Source organism: Larimichthys crocea, chromosome III, assembly GCF_000972845.2.
Source record: "Larimichthys crocea isolate SSNF chromosome III, L_crocea_2.0, whole genome shotgun sequence".
Classification (NCBI taxonomy): domain Eukaryota; kingdom Metazoa; phylum Chordata; class Actinopteri; family Sciaenidae; genus Larimichthys; species Larimichthys crocea.
Window position 1 is genome coordinate 26,965,202 of NC_040013.1, and position 22,820 is coordinate 26,988,021.

The following is a 22,820-nucleotide window of genomic DNA, read 5'->3' on the forward strand; positions in this document are numbered from 1 at the left end:
AGCATCAGATGGATTCATAAATTGTACTGATCCACAGAACTATTTGTAGTTTTCTTTTCATTAGTAATACTCCTTAGTGGTGATAAAGAGATCACGTTTTCCACTGAGAATGATAGGAAGGAAACATAGGGAGGTGCTGTGATTGTAGGAATAGAGGGCGGCCTCTCATTAAGATGATAGCTGACTTTATTGTGGGCACTGCGGATGATTTATAGGTCTTTACCAAGCGTGTACAGTTATAGGTCTCTGTCTACATTATCCCATAAGACACTTGATATCGTTCATGATTCATGATGAGGAGCTCCAAAACACCTCAAGGTCAAGCTAAAAACTATGAGCTGTTGGATGACATCAGCTTAAAGTCTGAGACTGAGTTCACAAATATTAAAAATGTGTTCTCACGAACGACCCGGTATTGATCTACAGTAAATGTCACCTATGAAGGACATCAAATCTAAAAGAACGTTGTTCCACTGAAATCTTGAAAGCGAAAAATATCTTTTGATTTGTTCTGTAATTATAGTCCTAGCCGAGAGTTAATCTGTTTAAATTTGAGCTCTCTAAAGTGCAATTGTCAGATTAGTTTAACCCCAACTTTCATCAAAATCCAATCAGGGGCGGCTGAAATATCACACATGGCACATGGGCAATCAGTGTGATGCCACGCTGGTGGAAATAATCTAATTTTGAAAATGCCACCGCTCACTGAGACACCTACCGCAGTTTACATTCTAGTTTCATCAGTGCCTTGTCAGCGTTGTCCGAATAGATGGAAGGATGAAATCCCAAGCTGGTCATTAGGATCAACCTTTCAGAGGGATCATCAGTTCATGTTTCATTTCTCTAAGTGGCTGAAGTGACTTTTCAACATGAAAGGGGATATGAAATAGTCTAGACTGGTGTTCCTGTCATTCATGGAGCCATAATAAGCATGTGGGAGAACTATTTAATGTGTTCATTGTGTCTTTATTGTGCCTCAGTATCACAGTAAGAACACAATGGATGTTATGAGATAAGATGTAGAGATGTATAGTTATGAATGTTCATAAGGAACTCTCTGCATTAACATCTTGTTGACATTACGAATCGCCTAATTAAAGATTTTGGGGTAATGCAGGTTGAAGACCTGCACTTTAAAACTCAACAAGGCGTTTGCAGAGAAGGGTACTTGAGACATCCAGCTTCCTCGGGCTTGAAAGGGAAGCCATGGGGAATGGAAAACAAAAACAAAAAAAGAGGTTAAGGAAAGGCTGAAGAGACTGATTATACAATTTAAAGTCCCAACCCGGCAGCCGTTTTGTGCTCTTCAGGAGGAGGAGGAGGAGGAGGAGGAGGAAGAGCTGTCTCCATCAGCGAGACAGCGCCCCAGTCGGTTTGCTGTGACCGACCGTGAAGCGCACATCCTCCGGTGAGCCAAACGGATTGTCCTTGAAGCTGCGTCAATGAGCACCGCTTCACCGGGATGTTAGATGACTGTATTTCAAAACAAAAACTTTATTTTATTTTTTTAATTTGAAAAATAAACAGCTAAGGAGTCCATAGCTGTAGAACTATATGTGTCATTAAATAATAATACAAATATAAATACAATAAATAGCCTGTTTAGTGAAACACTGAACTTTGTAGATTAAAATGAGCAATTTGTGTATATAAAATGGCCAAATATAAAATAAATAATAAGCATCATGGGTAGTGTTGAACTAATTTTTACAAAGCTAGGAGTCAAATGCATCGTTTTTTTTTTATTAGAATCAATTAATGGCCGAGTTTTATTTTGAAGTTCAGTGCAGGAAGTGATGACTAACCTAACTCGGGGAGGTTTGACGGGAGTTGTCCGGGAGCATTGAGCGCACACGTCGCTCTCTCCACTACATCGCACCACTGCGGTAGGAGCGGAGGAGGGGGACCCGGCAGGCACACTTCACTTGCTCCTGCACGAAGAAGGAGAAGAAAGGAAAAAAAAAAAAAAAAACAGAATCCAGGTGGTGTGTGCGTCTCACTGCTGACTTTATCACACAGGAGGACTTTACCTGAGAGGACGTATAACAAAAGCTCCCGGAGGACAAATCCCACAGCTCAGCGAGAGCGAACGGAGGAGGAGAACTTTTGGCTTATTGCTCCGTGATATATTTTTTTTTTTCAAAACCACATCTCCACATAACCTTGGAAGTCAGACCTGTTTATTGCGAGAGAGGATGGGACCGCTACTCCTTTCCATCGCCCTGTGTTTGAGCGTCGCTGTCCCGCAGCATGTGAAAGGTGAGTGGAGAAGAGGAGAGAGAGGGGGGGGGGGATAAAAAGTGACTGTCTGTCATAATCGTTGTCAAAAACACACACACACATGCACATTTAGCGTGGGAACGCACCACAGACTGATCAATAGCGATGGCAGCATATTTACATGATGAAAGTGGCCAAGTGGATTGATTGTGTTCAGCAGGGCAACATATAATGTGCTTAGAGAAATGCTGAGGGCACGGCAGATAATAAAGACTCTACATAATAAGGGTGATTTCATAGATTCTCCACCCGTGAAGTTTCAGTGTGAAATCATGTCTGCATCCTCCTCCATCATGTCCATTTGGATCAAATCTCTGTGCGTGGGGAGCCTGTGTTGTTTGCGGCACATGAGCAGCCCTGTCACTGTCAGCACAGGTTTTTTTTGCAGCTGTACATGACTCGTTAGTTAATTGGTTTACTTGTGTTCCTTAAAGGACACTTGTTTGAGTCGTTTTTTTGTGTGTGCGTAATTTCTCAAGAGATGAGGGTCCGTGCATCAGGCGCGCACATTTGGAGGCATTAAACGTGCACTGCTCCAGTGTTTTTGTGCGCCCTCGCAGTGATCATCTTCAGCTGTTCCGCTTCGCTCCTCTCTGATCCTTCCACAGGATAGAAAAGAAGCTTGCAGATTAGAGCCTGCCGGTCGATTAAGACCGAAAACACGCCACTTTTCTTTCTTCAACAAACTGAATTAAGAGGAAAAGAAAAGAAGATAAATGGAAAGATTTCTTGCATGTTGCCCAGATGCTATCACTTAGAGGAGATATGCTCGAGAGCCTCCCGTTTTTTAGTTGCATCGTGGTACCATTATTGATCAGGATGAGAGAAGGTCAATTATGCATTGCAGGTCTAATGTACAAAAAAAAAACGGACATGTAGAGAGGGGATTGTTGAATGCTTACACCGGATCAGCATTCATATCATTCCACAAACACCTCCCCATTATTTGCCCATCCAGTTTTCTGGTGATGGGAATATTTATGCCCGCTGAATATTTTCCTACGAACATTGCAGAGCAGTACCTGTGGGATTTGTGTAAAGAAAGCAGTGTAGCCCTTATAGAAGTGGGTCATGCCATCCTCCCTGTCTCTTCTCATTTAGCAACATGCTTGCCTCAGGAGTCACACATGTCAGACAGACCTCTGTCTCTACACCAGGAGAGTGCCTTAAGCAGACTTTCTAAGGCTATAAGCCTCGCAGTGTCAACTCCGAGTCAGCCTTTACAAGACGTAATACTCCCTGGTAGGCTGGCATAATGAATGCAGAGGAGAAGCAGGGAGCCGTGGTGCTGTGGGTCGACTTGTTTCAAGGCTCAGTGAGTTAAAAATACACCCTGAACTTGTCCCTCAATTAATCATATACCTGTTAAATTTGTGGTATTGTAAAGGGATTTTTGTCCATCTGTTTCCAGATGGAGTATAGCTGTAACCTCATCCACAGCGAGGGGCTGGTTTTTAGCAGCAGATGGAGGTGGATAGAGGGTGTTAACAATATCTGATCTGTGCCTGAGCATCCTTGGAGCTACTGTGGTCACCCTTTCAGTTATTTTACAGCTCTGGGATGTATTTTTATTCTTCTTTCAGATATCCCAGAGACATCCTGTGAAATGGCTCCAAAGACCCAACCTCATTCAAACTCTTCGCCATAAAGAAAGAAAGAGAAAGAATGCATTGTGATCTGTTGTACTTACCATTTCTCATTGCTTAAAGATAGGTGTCCTCGGAGACAGCTGCTAACAAACACTCTATTGAAGATGTCACAGGGCGCCTCTGTCCACTGAAACAAATTGATGGGGTAGAAACATTCGCCTTCAGGTAAAACAGACTGCATTGTTCCAAGTCAGTGTGCAATACATCACTTCCTTTGGTTGGTTACTGGTGCTGACTCCCACACATTGTTTGGGATTCTGCTTGTCCGCCTGGACAAAGCACATGACCGCACCAGTGGGCCCTCTGTATGGAAATGTAAGATGCTTTTGTGCTTGTTTAGAGAGTCAGTTTTAATGAATTTTATGCATCTTAATTTTAGTCTCAGCCTCGTTATAATGGCTGCGCAATTAAAGGCTTTTAGGCAAATGGACAGCCATCTGGAGAGGCGATGTGATTGTCTGCTATTGGTAAATCATGATTAGTGTTAATATCGTTGGTCACTGTTCATTTCGCTCAGAGGTCTCTCGCGCGCTCAGCAGAGTTGAAGAAGCTTGTCATTTGTAGCTTGATTGTGGGTTTAGATTGGCTCGATCGGTTGCTCATCACGCTCGCAGACTGTTGATTTGTCGTCGGTGTAAAACTTCAGGGGAAGACGGGGAGAAAGCTACTTCTTTGCCAGCAGCATCTGGTACATTTGGAGAAACAATCGACCTGGCTGGAAATGAGAAGGATGGAAAAGCTGGCTGGCTGTAACTTAACACTGCCTGGTATATCATGGGGCCACGGACCACTTAAGACACAGCGCAGGCTAATTCACTTACGTTTTCCTCGGCACATCATTTTACTACAGTATATGGACAGTGGGCTATAATTTCCATGATGTATTGATCACTGCAGATATATGACCTCAGATTTATAAACAATTTACTGCAGCAGTATAGAATTGCTGGGAGCAGTGATTAGTTGATTAATTGATTAGAGAAACGACAGAAAATGAAACAACTATTTTCATACTTTGGGTTTTGGATGGTTAAATATAACAAGCAATATTAATATATTGTCTCTGGTTTTGCAACTTTCTCTCTTTGGACATTTTATAGACAAAATGGTTAACCAAGGAATTAATCGGCCAAAAAATCTATACATTTTTTTTTAAATAACCCTAGATAAACTTTGATTTTGTTCCCTTGGAGACAATATGTATGACTGAGTCTATTAACGAATCATCCTTGGTTGAGAAATGAATGGAAGATGTTGAATGTATGCATTAAATGCTCATTACATTCACACTCCCTACTGAAGGTTATGGTTGATGTACAAGTGACTTTTAGTAACAATGGCTTGTTACTACCTCTACAGTGTCCTTCACTCTGGTTTTAAATGGCACTGTCTTCAATCAGTCGAGAGAGGTCTGACCTCTGTCAGATTGGCGGCCATGATAACCAGAGGAATCAAAGCAGCTCATTGGTCGACAACCCACACATAAGGAAATGCGACACGGGAATCAATCTTTCCACAAAGCCTACGCCTGCTGCTGTAGTGACATTGGCTACTGTCTTTATGTTCCTCATGTTTGCGGAACTTGATTGGGCTATTCATTGTCAGCGCAGATGTTCCTTAATCCCATTAATAATTGAAGGAGAGTTCATTTGTCTCCTGTGCTGACAAGTTAATGGATACAGTGCTATTTGTCTTGGCTGTAGTCTGGCCTCTGTTGTCCTGCCTACATTTCATGCTTGACTTATTGGGAGGGCAGTAGAGGGACGGTTATAGAGGTTGCAAGGACACATCCTCAGGAAGTGCTTACCAAAGATGAGGATGGGCAGCACAGTGGTAAAATGAGTTGTCTGAGTCAACGCACACTCGTGCACTTTCAGACAGAAACAAAATGACTGTGTCACTGTTGTTTTGCTATGTCTTTGTACTTGACCTGACTAGTCATAAGTGTCTCACCCAATGAAAATATCAGTGTTTGCAAAGTACTACGCTTTAGGCGCAGTTCTAGATTTTCAAGGTGACTTCAGGCTTATCAACTCTACATTTGTACATCAGAGAGTTAAAAGAAACAGTGTATAAAACCATCGTGCAGACAAAAGACATACTGTACAAAGCCCGATCAGCCTGTTTTCATGCGAGGCCATTTCTCCCACTCCTTAAATCAATATGTGATGTTTCTATTCATAAAAATCGTTTATGAACCTTCCCAGACATGTTTAAACGTCTAACGTTTACCAAAAGCAGCATGTAACATTGTGACAGCTGGCTTAAGCAGCAATGTTCTTAGCGTTCTATTAATGCCAGTGTCAAAATTCAGACCGTGACGGTGCCTGGAAGAAATACAAAGGCCGAAAAGAGCGCTCCGAAACATTACAAAGATTACATGAATGTTTCATTTGTAGTGTCATTTCATACTGAGTGTACTTTAGCTAAGAACATGCAGCAGCCCATCCTGTCATGCTCCGAGCATTCATAGGACCACATGCTGGTTTTAAGTAATCCCACTCTGTCCCGATTAATAACTCAACTTTGGGAGGCACGAGCAGGCTCATAGTATGTATATGTGGGTGGCAAAGATTTAACACATTATGAAGTTATGATATCTTGTTGGAAATACATGTACTGTAGCAGCTATAATATTTTGTTGGGGTTTGTTCATGGGTTTGTTGAAGCCACTACTCTGTTGTCGCAGGCCTTTTAAAATAGTACTATATAAAGAACATCTAAAGCCATCCAGACAGAACACATTTAGTCTGAAGTAGATAATGCAATTTTATGGTACAGTTGGCCTTAAATTGTTTTTAGACAAATCATTTTTAACACAAAATGTGCAGCAGGTACATTTACACACTATTCAACATAGTGATATATGGTGGTCTAATAACCTTCTTGTCAATATCTGTAAAAGCAATATCTGTGAACAATGGACTGCCCTCAGTGCAATGTTTCCAACAGCCTTTTCTATTTCACGCACACCTTGCCGTCAACCTGTCACAGATTTCTTTACATGGTCATCTGCTCCACACAGTACGCCCACGAAGTACAGGGACATTTCCATCCACCCGCTCAGTATGTCTAAGTTGTTCGACTGTTCCGCTCAGGACAAATCTTCAAGTTTTTCGATGTCTCACAGAAAGTGCTTTTTTTGGTTGTAAGAGGGAGTTACATGGTTTCTGATGCCCTTAGGCTTCTCTGGCCTTAACTTTCAAAGATTTACAGAGTTTACTGATGGATATATAGCTTTACTTGTTGCTGAAGTTGCTAACTGCTAACACAATGGGAGCTTGGAGCTCTGGCTCTACCGGCAGTCTAAAGCTCCTGTATTAGAGACGTAAACACCAACTCTCCCCCAGTGCTCTGTGCTTCCAGTCTGGGCAGAGTCAACTAATAGGACGGCTAGCTGAGCTAATTAGCTAACAGCAGCTACAGAGCTGTTAGTGGCTAATATAGGTAACCAATAACATGATGTAAAGCTATATGTGCATGACAAAACGCCATAAAATCACTCTATGTATATATATATAGTTTGCAAACACATCTAAGCTATTAATGTTATGTTGTTTGCTATGAAAATAAAGGACCCTATCACAATATGACCAATCACAACACCAAAGTATGTGAATGTAGGAAGTATTTTAGGTTCTACATCATAATAAATGGCAAAGTAACTAACAAAGGAGCAATGACAACAAATCTGCGGACTCACCCACTAGCTTGTCACCCAAGTAAGGCACTGGAGGCAAAAAGACGAGCAGAGCAAAGTGTACAAGCTCGTCTGACTGCCTACGATTCAGCAAGCATGGGCTTTTGCCAGAAGCTCATAAAAATGCCATCGAAAGATAAGAGAGCAAGATGCATATGCAAGGATGTGCAAGGATATCCTGCACATTGGGAAGAAAAGGTTTCTTCAAATCCATATGAATGAATTGCATATTTAAAATTCATGTTTAGGGTTTATCAGACACAACCCGACTTTAATGAGGTGTTATGATGTAAAACTTGTGGTACTGGATACAATTATTTGAGATTCATCTTGATACCAGAAAGTCAAAGCTAATCTTTGCACAGTTACACAAGTGCTAGGACTATAAACTGTGGAGAAGATGAACAGCACATTGTTATGTATTCCAATACATTTTCTTTTGGATGCACCTGGGGAATACGGTTGAATTATTTTCAAATTATTCTAACTTTCTTCATATTGTTGTGTAACATAATTATACGCCGTACGTTTATCACAGCGTGTGCAATGACTTTATATAGAGGCGTGGGTAAATGCTCATTAGAGTCAATGAATTTACACCCAAACACAAACGTGGGTTCACGCTGTCAACACTGCAATATGTTCATAATGCTTATTGCAATAAGTAGCACTCGGCTACTCCTGTATCCTTCACAAAAATAACATTTGAGGGGGTTAGGGTGCAAGAAGCTAATTGCATTAGAAAAAGAAACTATTAGTCTTCTCCACCATCCGCACAGTTGCCTGGCATCATCAAACACGGTGTAAATTCTTTAAAAACAACACTTGAAAAAGATTAGAGCTCTTAATCTCAGAAATGCAGTCCAAAGAAATTTAGATTGGCCTCGTTCCTAAAGCTGCATTCATTATCTTCTTTCTGCTTCTTCTGCTTATGAAATGGGAAGGCAGAAATTTCATCATCCTGTGCTCTTGTTAACTTATACAGTATAATTACTTTGCACCATCCACCTGTCTGTTATTTGCAATTACAAACAGGCTACATGTCAGCTGTGTGAATGCCAACAGTACTGTATTTTCAGTCCAATTTCGCAAATGGGAGTCCAGCTTAGACAGTACTGACTAAATAGTTATTCACTGGAAACCAAAAAAAAGCACATCTAGTTCAAGACTGCAGTCTGCCTCAACAACAGGATCATGTAATTACAGTATCACTGAATCCCTTTTGCTTTTATAATTCTTTTGTTTACCTTCAGACACAAGGGAGTCAGTGTTAAGATTTTGCCAGACTGTTAGTACCTGTTTGTGTGTGTTGTAAGGCAGGAATGCAGGAGTTCACTGACAAGCATCAGGGCGGATTTTCATTACATTCCTTATGCAAGCACATATTTTGGTATTAGTGTGAGTGGATACAGAGTGCCTTGGACCCACCCTTTTTGTCAGGAATGCGTAAGAACAGCATCAGGCATTCATTATCAGTGTTCGCCATGAGTGAAAGTGAGAGTCCACCTTTCCCCAGCGGATCAATAAACAGAATAAACTATTTTGGATTAAGTACGAGACTGCAGCAGCCTGTGGGGTGCGAGAAGTTTCACCCTGTTCAAACTTTATTGACCAAAGCTTACGGATTACAACTGAAATGTCATTTATTTTCACAGAGTATAATGCGTATACGCAACGACACGTTTGCATGTGTTATCTTTACACAGAACGGCGGCTCCTGCCACCATTTTTGCAAACTAATAACTGCTGTGTATGAGGATACAAATGTATTTTATGTGAAGTGTGTTAGCATGCTCTCCTGATTTACAGTTTTTCCATCTCTCAAAGACTCTTTCCTAACAATGTGTGTGTAATGCTTTCACTTTTATAGCCGTCAGATGTGTGTAGGCCAACCCCGTCTCACATTAGGTTTGTAATGGGAGGAGATTTTGTGGATAATTTTTCAAATAAACTCAAAGCCTGCAACACTTATACTTTTATTTACTGGACACGCACATTTTAGATGCTGCAGACTGAAGCTAAGCCTGCTTTAGACAAAATAAGATTGTGGAGTTAAAGCAATGAGCTTTGCTTTGGTCTGATAATGTCTCTCCATTGGGCTCTTCAATGCCACTGCATTTTCAATAAGCCCAGTCCTCGTATTTGAGATCAGATGGGTGCAGGTGGCTTAAGTTCTTACTTCCAACAAGCTCTAAGAAGATGTGGTCTACTTATTCTTATTCTAGAGGCATATTTAAATCATAGACTACACACCAGGGTTAGAAACATCCTTCCTTCTTTTGCATGATTGCACTACAGTATATTGTGTCAGGTGCCATCCATCCATTACTGTTCTCTTTCCCTCTATCTGTCGTTCTGATTGTATCTTTCTTTCTCCTTTCTCACTCTAGCAGATACAGACATTGTTTGTTCATTTCATCATTCCCAGACTCATCAGCTCTGTAGTTTTACAGCATTTCAACTTGTACTTGATTATGTCAATACCTGTACTGATGATGATGTGTTTTCTTTTCTGTATGTGTGCAGTTGTGTGGGTTTGTGTGCTCACCGCTCGGAGAGGTAACCCAGAAATGTCATCACACAGAGTCTAGGCAGCAATTCTGGCTTTTCTGCACTGGATATGCATCCATACTTCAGTCGTTTGCCAGAAAACAAAAACAACATTCCTTTATTTATCATGTCAGCCAGACTGCTTTTATATTAAATAGTGCTGAATGCCAACAAGGGGGTGTTTGGTTTGTAACCGAGAACAAGGACGGTGTCTTGAAGATCTAGTTTGGGTGGTAAACGAAATCGTAAAACATGTCCTTGATATGTTCTTTGATATAAACATATTATACATCAACTTGAAGCCTGCACTTCAACTCAAATATGAACAAACTGCCCTGGACTAGTGCCAAGTACCTTTTGGTGGGCTTATTTGAGATAATGGCATAAAGTATATGCTAGCCATTGAGAAGTGAAGTGCAATTTTTTAAAGTGGAATATCTCCAGTCCAGATGTTTTAAATTACCCTTGGGCTATGTAATACCAGGCATGGGAGCAAGAGGGATGGAGTGACGGGGAGAGAGCACAGAGCCAGGATGAAAATTCACTTTAATGTGAAGTTCAATGAACAGCAATCACTCACCTTCAAACTTTAAAGTAAAGCCCATTAGAAAGCTGAAAAAAGATATCATCTTCTCCACTGTGTAATCATAGTCTATTGTCACCTATAAAAAGGGTTGCAGCAAGTTGCACCATTTTGGTAATTGTTAAGTACAGACATGAAAACGATGATTAGATAAGCCCAAAAATTCCTCTTTTCGGGGGGTCGTAGGAGGCAAACCCTAATAAATTGAAATATATGCAATCACGTTCCTCTGAGGCAGCAACAACAAACGACAAGGCAGCCCTTAACCACTCGTTTCAGATGAGCACTGAAGGACAGGGAGTGACACTGAGCAGCATGATTGCTTTCTTACTTGTTGACAGGAAGAAGCTGAATTCAACTTAATGTCGATGGGTGGTGATGCGGTTCACCAGTGGACAGTTTTCAATTTGTATTTTTCTGCTATATAGCTTCTTTTAAATTTAGTTCAATAATAAAACCAAGGACAAGCTGATCAGTGTTGCTGTAGCCGCTTGTAGAGCTTGTCAGTGTCTATTTACAGCACAGGGGAACAGGAAAGGAGAGGTTGAAAAGGACTGCCTATGCTTTGTCTAATACCGCTGACATAATTCTCCATGCTGAACGTTGTCGTGCTTCTCCCGTTTCGCTTCGAAACCAGGTAGCTCGACTGTATGGACTCTGTGTTGTTCATCACCGTTTGAGGTATATGAAATATTTACTAGTGTGATCTTTCCAACCTGCCACAGCTGTTAGGTATGTGTGCTTCACTGCAGATGGAGGATGGAGTTTGTGCTTATAGAGCTCGCTCTCCATTGTCTCCAAGCCGTGCCTGACAAGTTAAATTAGCAGCTGAAGAGGGTCAAAAGTTTAAATCACAGAGCGTATTTTTAACCGGGCTCTGTGCCTCAAAGAGGAATCTTTGTGGGATATCTCACTCGCTTTTTCTCTCTGTCTGTCCTCCTCATTCTCACATACAGACAAACTCTAGAAGTTATAATTATAACACATCAAACCACGGTTCTTTGGTGGCTTCCACAGCTGGGCGAGGATTTGGTTTGATGTTTACCGGATAGATGTGTTGGACTGTGTTGACTCGTGTTTATTTCAGTTTTGTGCCTGTCTGATGATGATTTGTATCTGATGCTTGTGTGTTTGGTTATACACCCGTTATTAATTCACAATATGCATTTAAAGCTAGAGATTAATATTTATTTATTTATATTTTATGTTATCAAATCATCACCCGTGACTGACCTCATCACTCATAAAGCTACTGTACTAGTCTTGTCTTACTCAGCACTGAGGCTCTTTAGTAGTGCCTGCTACATGAAATTCACTGACCAAGGGGTAAGCAGGATGAAACAATTCAATTTGCCAAGGCCTGCCCTTTTCAGTACATGCAATGCACAGCTTAGGCCAGTGAGTGTGAAGTATGAATCGAGCAAGGATCAGAAGATATTTTCTAACTACTTCTTCATGTCCTAACATGCATATGGGGTAACAGAGCAACACCACATGCAGCTTCCCTCACAGTTTAAATTACCAGTATGACCTTCACCAAAGAAAGTATGAAAGACCCGCTGTGCAGGGAGAAGTGGTGCAGTATGTTAACTGTATAGTCAGGGGTTAAATTGGGGTTTGTTGAGCGGGAAGGCTCTGTGGTATCAGGGTCGCCATATGCACATATGTGACTGATGTCATTTGACAAACTGTAAATAAAATATAACACGGTGAGAAAACCCTCTGCTCTGAACACTAAAATGATAAGTGCACAAAACCACAGCAAACCGCTGTGTAGCTGTAATTAGTCCAGTCCTCACATTATTATACATTTTCACATACAAAATACTATTACTGCCATGACTGGGCTAAATGCTTAAAGGTTATTTGTTCAGAGATGTGCATTCATACTGGCCACTATGTCAACATGTCAATGCCTACCCATTGCTTTCCACCAATTAAACCAGATCATCTTTTGCTTATGCATGTGCATTGCAGTTTACAAATACTGTTGCCCACTGGCATTCATGCAACTTAATGAGTAGTTGTATTTCACTCTCATTGTAGTCGTTAACATTGGCATCTGCTTTAACACAAGAAGGGTGTGGGGGGAGCGTATATATCTCCGCCTGGCTCTGCATCATAGCAGAAGAGCGTAGGCTTATGTGCCAGCACTGAGGCCCAATTTAACTCCCCCCGTAAAGGTGACTATATGACCCATATGTTCTCCTTTTAAAATCAATGTGGCTTAAATTAGCTGTGATAAAGCTTTGATGAAGCATATTTAAGGACCATGTGTTGTGTGAGATGACATTCAAAAGGGGATTTTTAAGGAATAGTTTGACATTTTGGGGGAAATGCGCTTATTCACTTTGTTGACAAGCATTAGATGAGAAGGTCAATATCATTTCCCTGTGTTTTTTTATTTTTTTATTTCAGTATGTAGCTGGAGCCAGCAAACTTATTTCATATCTCATTTGTTTAATCCAAACAAACAAGGTTGAAAATGTTTTGCTGGTTTACAGGCAGCTACGCTCAGGGTTATTTCATGGAGTCTTGCTATCACCATGACTCTGCCAAGAAAATAGCGGAGATGCCAGAAAGTCACAACTCCTAGCCAAGAAATAGTCTGGCACATAACCCCCAACGAACTTTTGTTGTTGTTGTTGTTGTTGTTGTGCAGATCAAATAAACAAGATATAAATGATAATTTGTGAGTTTTAGGGGCATATTTTGACCCCTCCAGGCAGTGCCGGACTAGATTCATCGTTTTGTTTCCAGTGTCTGTGCTAAGCTTAGGTAAAGTGAGCTAGCTACTGGCTCCAGCTACATGTTGATCAGGCAGACATAAGATTGTTCATTATCAAGTCATCAGTCTCATATACAAGTAAGTATGTTCCCCAAAATGTTTCTTTTAATGCAAATAAACATGCATGTAATAATAATAATAATATAATAATAAAAATATGCACCAAAGTGGATTCGTTCTTTAGGGTTCTCTGTGTCTCCCTGTTTGCCGTACTACTGTCATCCTTTGTGAAATTTAAATCAGCGGGTTGCTCAGTCAAAGTGTATTTGTGTGGCATAATTTCCCTTTCATCCAAAATGCCACATGGAAAACATCATGACAACAAGAGGGCTAATGAGGTAAACATTTAACGAACAGGGTCACAGAATTGCCTGCATGTGCTGTTGAATATGCATTAATCCTGCGAATTACTGACACAGTTTTGGAGTAAAATGCTTTTTTCCCCCTCACCCCTTTTTCTTCCTTCGCCTGTTAATCGGCACTGGCGCTTTCCATCGCCGACACCTTCCTGTTCAGCAGTTGCTGTGAAGATTCAGATGAGATGTGAGCTCCACTTCTTTATACATGTTTGATGAATCTTTTTATATTGCTTCTGGGGTACAATCATCAATGTGTGAGATCTTGTCTGGGGAAGAAAAAAAAAAAAAGGTACAAAAGATGGGAGGTTTCCAAGTTTGTAATGAGGCTAGCATGGCTCTCCTGGCTCACAAGCAAACTAGGGCATCTGTAATGAGCGTGCACAGAAACGAGGTGGTGGGGGCAGGGAGAACAGAGAGAGGGGCATGATGCAAAGCTGAATTGAGCCACAAACTGTAACATCAGCTGTCCAGTCGGTCATACTGTAGCTCCCACTCAACAGGAGATACTGAATAAATTCGATAATTACCGACTGTGTGTTTCCCAGAAACTCTTGGCTTGACGGTTAATAAGAATTTTAAGGCACATTTTAAACCTTTCTACTTTTTACACTGCAGAGTTCATAGTTTGGGATGGCTACACTCATGTAGAAAATTAGAGGAGTCATATTAGTCGATTCAGTATTCCTGCCAAACCTTATAACACATAAATAACCATGTAACAATATTACAAGTGGCATGATCGTTATTAATTATCCCTAAAGCGGTAAACCTAAAAATAAATAGAAAAATACTCCCAGCAAGTAACTGACATCTCAGCAGTTTTTATCAGTTACCTGCTGAGGCTATCACATACAATAAATCACTTTACAATGTAAGACCAGCTAGGGGTGGCTCATATGGCTCAACTTACTATTGTGGTCTGAATTTATATTTTATTGAGACCGCAGTGTCATGGGAGGATGGAGGATACTGCATATAAAAGAAAATGTGCAGGTACAGCGAATGGTGTTCTGCAGGGTTGGACCACCTGGGCTCTGCCCTGTGGAAGTTAAGCGCTTGAAGGTTGCTATATCCAGTTTTGAACCACTAGACAAATTATGCATTCATGAAAGGGGCACGACACCAGCACTGAATAATTAACCCTGTTGGCATTTATATTAGGTGTTACTACGGCATCATTTCATGTTTTATAGTGATTTATAATGGCAGTGTGGTGCAATAAAATCTTTAAAACCTGTGCATCTAAAATATCACCATAGTTTTAAAGTCTTGGCACATTCGTATTCCGTGGTGACTTCATGGTTCATACTGTACATGCGTAACAGTTTCACCTCAGGCAAAGCTGGAATCTTGTGGGCCAGGTTGCTGGAAAATCCTGTGAACCCTCCAGACCCTGTGCTGAGTGCATTATCGCTGCCCCTGGCCTATGATGAGGACAGGTATCGATCTTATCCTCAGACAAAAGCCCTCTGTGCACTTCTGCAGGGCTTAGAGTTGGCTGAAGCAGGATACACAGTAATGAGAGCAATAGAGGGCAGAATGGGGGGGACCAGCTTATTCCTAACAAGGATGGGGACCTTTACACTAAAGAAAAGAAAGAGGCTAGGTGGCCATTTATTTTATTTTATTTTAGTTCAGTTTTTATTGAACTCTGTCCTTTCTTTGTCTGAGACACAGTTTAGGTCTTAACCACACCATGCAGTATAGCCTTGATGGTCTTATCTGGAATTTAGGACTCCTCTGGGAACATAACTCAGCACAGACTGTCTGAAAAGTAAATCTGGTTTACTCCCAGTATGAAGTTAGAGGACCAGCGGAGGTGGTCTTAAACGATTAAAAGCATTTCTCAGAAAGAGTGCTTTGAGATTATCCTGACCTAAGAGGGTAGGATACCTCTTGCTGAGAAGAAAGATCCCCAGTGCGCTAAGTGCTGCTGGTTGGAGGCTTTTGTGGCAACTGAAGTTGTTTTCATGACAAGGACTCCAAGAAGAGGACTTTATGTGTGCAAGCCTTTGAGGTGATGATTATATTGGGTGAAGCCTCTAACCCCACAGTGACCAACACTCAACCACACCATACTTATTATGGTTGATGCTGGTTCTGGGCCATGACTGCTGTAGGTTTTTGGTTAGCACAGAGCTTACATCATCATTTCATTGAGTGGAAACAAAAGTTTGTTTCATGCCGACAACATGACGGAACAAGATTAACATATCACTCGTCTAGTGTTTCTGCTAAGCTAAGCTAAATGGCCAACAGAATATATTTGCCTCATCCACTCTTGCCTCACAGTTAACTGCAAACCATGGACGCATCTCTTTTGTGGAGTGGTTTATTCTGCAAACTGTTTTGTACTGTCTGGTCTCAGGTCAGCACTGTAAAGTCAGTCAGCCGCTCAGATTTACATGTCAAAGTTGCACAAAAGCTCTGCACAGATTGACTCTGCAGCCGAGAGCAAAACCACTGATCACTGCAGTTTCCATCACAGGCAAATATCTTCAATCTGATATTTCCCAGTCTGAATGAGCCCTTAGATTTTTACTTGTTTGAAAAGGAGGAAACCACTGATTGGACCTCTCTAAAATACAAATACTGGCCCATTCTGCCTCAGTTCCACTAGCTGTATGAATCAATTGAACTCAATGAGGGGGGAAGTTTAAAGGACTGCCCTCAGTCATTGACTGACTTCACAGGGTGCCCCGTAAGGTTTCTCTCATCATCAAAATGTCCCTGCAATGCAGACCTAGATCTCTGTGGATCAGGTCCTCCTGAAAGCTTTCACAGAGTTAGCGGGCCAGTATGCTCTCTGTTATCAATACCAAGTTCATGTGTTTGATGTGCTGCTTTTAAAAAATCTCTCTCTCTTCTATCTCTCTCCTCTCTGGCGCCTCCTAATTCCAGCCCACAATCCTACGTGTTGATTCCTTGGTGTGCTATCTGTATAGAGCACAGTAGACTGTGTGTTATATGTGTTCAGCTTCCTAGGACCACATTGCCTATCTTTCTACTCTCCAATGGATGTTTAGCATTTTCAGCCCTCCCTAAACATCCCCTCTCTCTTCTGCCTCTCTCCTCCCCGAGGCCAAAGCTAGCTTATTCCCTCTAGCTATTACATCCAATTAGGAGGAGTGAGAGTTTCACCCCTCCTCCTTTTACTACACTAACAATGTGGAATACGGTGGAATGAGTCAGGGTTTTCTCCTCTCGTGTTTGATGTGAACAAATTACACTTCAGATACACACTTGGCAAGGGAACAAAGATCCAGTTTGTGCTTTCAAGTTTGGATTCTTTGTCATTTGGCGAACAACAAGATACACAATGGAAGAAGAGATCGGTTGGTGTGGATTGACGCTTCTTTTATTTCAGCTATTCTCTTTCAACTAAAAAGGAAAATAAAAAATCTTGCTTAAAATTGGATTTGGATGATAACAGTATAACTGGTCACAGGCTATGATCATCGCATTGGTAAGCCCTCTCCCTGAAGCACAAGCTTTTTCTTGAACACTGTCAGTTGTTCTGATAGTATTCATGTCAGTTATGCTGACTGAGGGTGATGTGGTTCCACTGCTTATTTGTCTTTCTATACAGCGTAAGACAAATCTCTGCATGGACAATTCTACTTTGAGAGGCCCTTCAGTTGAATTTTAAGCAGTGCTGCATGAATAGTGTATTCAAGATGACCTTTAAGCACATTTTTTTTTTCTTTTTGCAAAATCCACGGCCTCCAACAATTTAAAGAGCACTTCAGTGCACAAAAGGCTCTGCAACCCTCATCAGCACTGTCATTACAGCCCATATTAATGAAAGAAGTGGAATGAATACATAGTTTTGTTTAATCTTTTTGCCTCCAGGATTGTGCGTCATTGTGTTCTGTACTGTAGGTGTCAAGTACTGAGAAACCAAATCCTCCAAAACAGATGGCAGCTCTGGTAGGTGTTTGCATTAAGTGCATCCAGAGCCCATGACAGCAGCTTTCTGTGCCTCAAATAAAAACGTTTGCACAGTATGTGTTTACATTTCTACGACAAATAATTAATATTAATAATAGAAATCCTCACCGTATCAGTGAAAGCTGTACATAACTCTCTTTTCTAAGACAATGGGTGTTAACCTTTTGAGTTCCATCTCAGATAATTGAAGTAAACAACGGTTTGTGATCCAAAAGGGGGCGGAAAATTACCATAAAATTTCTGAAAACAGCTTGAGCAACATAATGAGGTTGGCGTGCTTCTGGCTAGGGAGTTTATTTGCTTTTGTTTATTGTCTGTACACACTTTGGTGGAACTTATCTTACATACTTACATACATGAGGTAACATTTGGTCTGAACTGTTCCTTTAAGACGGTGGCGTGCTGTCTCACATGGAGGTATTAGCTCCTTGGCTTGTACTGCTATAGTCTGCTGTTTCTGCTTCCCCTCCCTTACCTCCCTTTCTCCCTGCTCCATTTTTCTTCTTCTTGGCACTGTTGCGGTTATAATCTTTATTTGCATTATTCATTTCGATACAGAGATCAAATAAATGTATACGTACATTCATCCTGGAAGGAGAGGGGGGAGGCTTCTCCATATACAGTATATCTACTGTCTTACTTTATGTTTTACTTGCAGTTTTTAATGCTGCGGAAAGTGAAACCACAGAAGCAGGGACTTTGATCTGCCCACATGTTCGTACTGCAGGTGTTGTTGTGGCATTTTGTATATTTAACTTTTGCAACAGATGCGGCAATACTATAGTGTACTGTTTATGTAGGTTTCCTCTTTCCAAATAGAAACACCAAACATTTAAAGCAGGTTGCAATTTCTTTCCCATCAAATTCTCCTGGGCTAATTTCTAACTTGACAGATTTGAACCCTCACCACCCAAGTTATTATTATTATTATTTTATAAATGTCATCTACCATAGATGTTTTGGGTATAAGATTGTTTTTTTTTATGCAGAGTGGGACACACAAGATGCAAAAACAGAAAAGGAAAAGGAACACTTGCGCTGCACTGCCATGCATGTCAGCCTCCGTGCCAAGGCATCTGGCTGTTGCTCATTAAACAGTGCAACAACCGTTATTCAGTTTGGAATTATCTCTGGAAGAATAGAAATAATTAATCTGTGAATTAATAGTTTAGTTTTCAAACCGGATGGCATGCAGCATGCTTGTGTCTTCTATCTGTTGCCCAAGGAGTTGATCAAATTTCAAAATGTGTACACCACCACAGTTACCCGCACCAGGCGTTTATTTTATCAACGATTGTCAGAAAAACTTGTGTAATCTCGAGGAAGCCTCCTATAGGATATGGACAATCAATACTGACCAGGGCACTATAGAAAACACGTATTATTTGTACACTGACACTTGAGAGAGCAGACTTTTAAAAAAAAACATATTGATTGCATGTCAGAAACGCAGTATGAATCAGGCCTTGGACATGGCTGCACTATGTATTGACCTCATTACAAAAACACTTTCCTGTAGACAGTCAGACCCAATGTGTTTTTTTTTCTTTTTATGCTGTTATTCTGTTATGCTTGGAATAACAAGTCCGTGCTCTATTTGACTGAACATCCCATCTACAAGCAATCACATGCAGTACAGTCTATGGTATATGGATTTTTAAACAGTTTTATGGTTTCTTTCATTCGACTCAGAGACTTTTCCCTTTGACAAGTGTGCCTAAGATCACTGTTTTGTTTAGAGGATCAATATGTTAAATCGATATTGATACCCTGGCTCAACAGCACAATATATGTCCATCAAAAATTCAGTTTTCTTGCTTTACTGTTTGTTTTAATTGCTAACAAAGACTTACAGACTGTACTGACTTAGTCTCCCTGTTCGATTTTGGATTAGCTGCTCATGAAAGTAGCATGTCATCAGCATGTGTTTGTAGTTGTCTTTATTCACAGAGTTAACTGTTTTAGTTTTAAATATATTCCAAATGTCGTAAAACAGAAAATGTGTTTTGCTCATGTTTGTTTTATTTACCACATGCATAAAGAAGAATACAATTATATTTGCAGTTTGCAGCATTTCAGAAACTAATGTGGTTTGGGATTATTCAACGTCTCCTCCATTGCAGTGCTCTTTGTTAGGCTGACTTCACCACAGTCGTTTTTTAAAGTAGAATAAATATTAGAAAATTGATACACAAATCATCCATCGCAGCTCTACTTAGCAGTGCGCGTTTTCACATAATATAGTTTCATCACTATAATAGAAAATACAGCCTCCAAAGCAAGCATGCGTTGTAAACCAAACCACAGTCAAAGTATATATATCATTATGCTTTCATGTATTATTACTTTATTAAAAGAGGTTGAACATGTCATGTAAAGCATCCCGAGAAGCCAGAGGAGCTCTAAGGAAAAAAATCCATCATCCCCCATGTCAAAGAGCCATTCGTTAATGGAGGACTTTACTCTGCACTCCTGCTCCTCTGACAAAAAAAATAAAATGAGGATGGATGGGTTATTTACTTACACAGAGAGATAGTGTTTATCGCTCTACTTGATATGTAAAGGACTGCACTTCCTTGTCATTAGTTGGAAGAACATCAACAATGCCTCCCTAATTATTGTCGGTATTGTGTCTGTGAGTCATTTCATAGTTATCCACCCACTCCATAGCAAGATGATTTAATGTTAATAAGCTCTGCTATGATGGAACAAACACTTTTAAGGGTGATGGTATGTGGGAGATAAATGTGCAGTGAGCATCTGCTTGGGGATTGGAGAGTGTGTGTGTGTGAATGTGTGTGTGTGGGTAGGGAGTACAAGGAAAGGTGAAATCTGTAGTGCTTAATGTAGCACATGTATACTGATTGCCATATGTGCCACAGTGCAGCTAACTAAATTCTCATTTGCAAAAAAAACACGTTGTTATATAATTTCTTTCTGTCAGAAAAGGCAAAAATAGATCATATAAATAATATGTAATATAAATTCTGATAACAAAACAAAGTCTCTCTCACTCTTTCACCATTTGAATCCACCTCTCCACATACTCTGACCATGTAACGTGAGTGGCATTAACACTTAGTGAGTGTAAATGTTGATTTGCTGAATTGCGCCACTTAACTCACTTACCTGGAATTACCATTTCAACAAGTCTATAACAATAAATGTCATTCTCACTCCACAGCTGCCCGTCAAGTTGATTGTGATAATTAATACAGCTCGTTTATGGCTAAAAACACATGGAAGGTTTTAAACTGCGACTTGAGTCATGCAGTAATTAAATGCAGTCCTGTGGCAAATGAAACTGGCTTGTGTGATAATTTTATGGATCTTTTTTTTTAAAACTACAGTATCATGATTAAAACAGCTCATATCTCCTACTCAGAGCCAAATGCTGGAAAGCAAAATGAAAACTCCCAACAAAAGTTTCACTGCCTGAGATTCATAACATGAGACACTTGACAGACGCAAACAGGATTTGTCAGCCCCGGCGAGTGGTGTCTGGGCTGCCAGCATTAACAGTGACAGCTGCCTGTCACTCCTGATGCTACGGTGCTAAATGGAAATGCGATCCATTACCTGGATTGTTTCTGACTTTGTCTTGGGCTTACTGGCCATGAAGGTAAAAGTGATAAGCTTTACAGAGCCATCATGTCAGACGGAGCTCAATATTACCGCTGTCCCCGGCATCCTCGTTGGGATTAGCGAATCACTAATGTTTGGCAACATAATCAATACAAAGAAGTTTACTGCAGCTATTACCTATAATTATGGTTCACAATATACGGTCAATGCTTTAAATTGTAATATATTAAGATGTGCTGTGTGCAAGCAGTTTGACAGGTTAGTGAAACAGGGTCATTATTCTCTTCAGTAGAGCAAGTATATATAATTATCTCTCTAAATCATCCTCCAGACCAATCTTGACTATAAGGTTGTTATTTCTGAAAACACTCAGACTTTTGCTGTTATCTTCATATTTAAATGTAAAAAGCCACTCACGTCCAAAAAAAAACACATCTTAACTAAACATTAAATTGAAGGTCCTAGGCAACCTTTCCAGCGTACAAAATATCCACCAGGTCAATGCCATCAAAGACACATCACTAAACACGCTGGCTCCCACGACTGTGCGATAGATAGCTGTCATAATTGCTAATATTTAAAACCATTGTGTTGACCTCCTACTCTGATAAATGTGAATACAACAAATCATCTTTATTATGAAAGTGTTGAAGGGGTTATGGTGCTAAGGAAGCAACACTAAAAAAGGACAATATTTAATTTTCATCCATTTTTTTTCTTTTATTAAAATTGACAAATTAAGCACAGCATTAATCTTACATATGCTTCATTAAATCTTAATACTAGCTCTTATAGTTTAGGAATATGACATCGACTCCTTGTGCTCTATACATCAGTAAACATTTTACTGTCTGTATCCACTGGCGTCAAAATCACTTACATAATTTGTTCAGACAGTCGCAGCTGTCAATAATTTAAGTCGGGCTAAGCTTTCGCTTGTTTAAATTTGAAGTGGCCACATTAAAGAGAAGAAAACTGAACCGCAGACCGCGGAGCAGATTAAACACTTTACGCACAACATCTCTCTTGTAAGACACATCTTCTTGTGTCCTCATGTAGTACCAACTGATTATTTATTATGTTTTCACTGTATAGAAAGGTCTGTTATTTTTAGTTCAGGTGGTTAACTAATAGGAATCACACAACTGCAGGTTTCTATAGTGTTCTGTCTTTTCTCTCACCCCCTCTCATTCCTTTTGATACTGTGATCACATGGTTTCATCAATGGTGATCACACATTCCACTTTCTTCTTGGCACCTCGGAAATATATCACATCGCCATCTATATGAATCTCCAAATCACAGATGATGCAGTGACAAATGTCTCGCCATTCACGTCTTAAATTGTCATACGAAAGTGTGACACGTGACATTG

At 40.4% G+C, this 22,820-nt stretch overlaps 1 protein-coding gene across 3 annotated transcripts in view; it reads left to right on the plus strand.

Moving 5' to 3' along the window:
* Positions 1-1,808: 1,808 nt before the first annotated feature.
* edil3a (EGF-like repeats and discoidin I-like domains 3a) overlaps positions 1,809-22,820 on the plus strand; it is a 102,887-nt gene continuing 81,875 nt past the window's right edge. For all 3 annotated transcript variants that reach the window (XM_027278011.1, XM_027278012.1, XM_027278013.1), the window contains exon 1: positions 1,809-2,259. In XM_027278011.1, the coding sequence (XP_027133812.1) occupies positions 2,196-2,259 (64 nt within the window). In that variant the 5' untranslated portion in view covers positions 1,809-2,195. The remainder of the gene's footprint in view (positions 2,260-22,820) is intronic.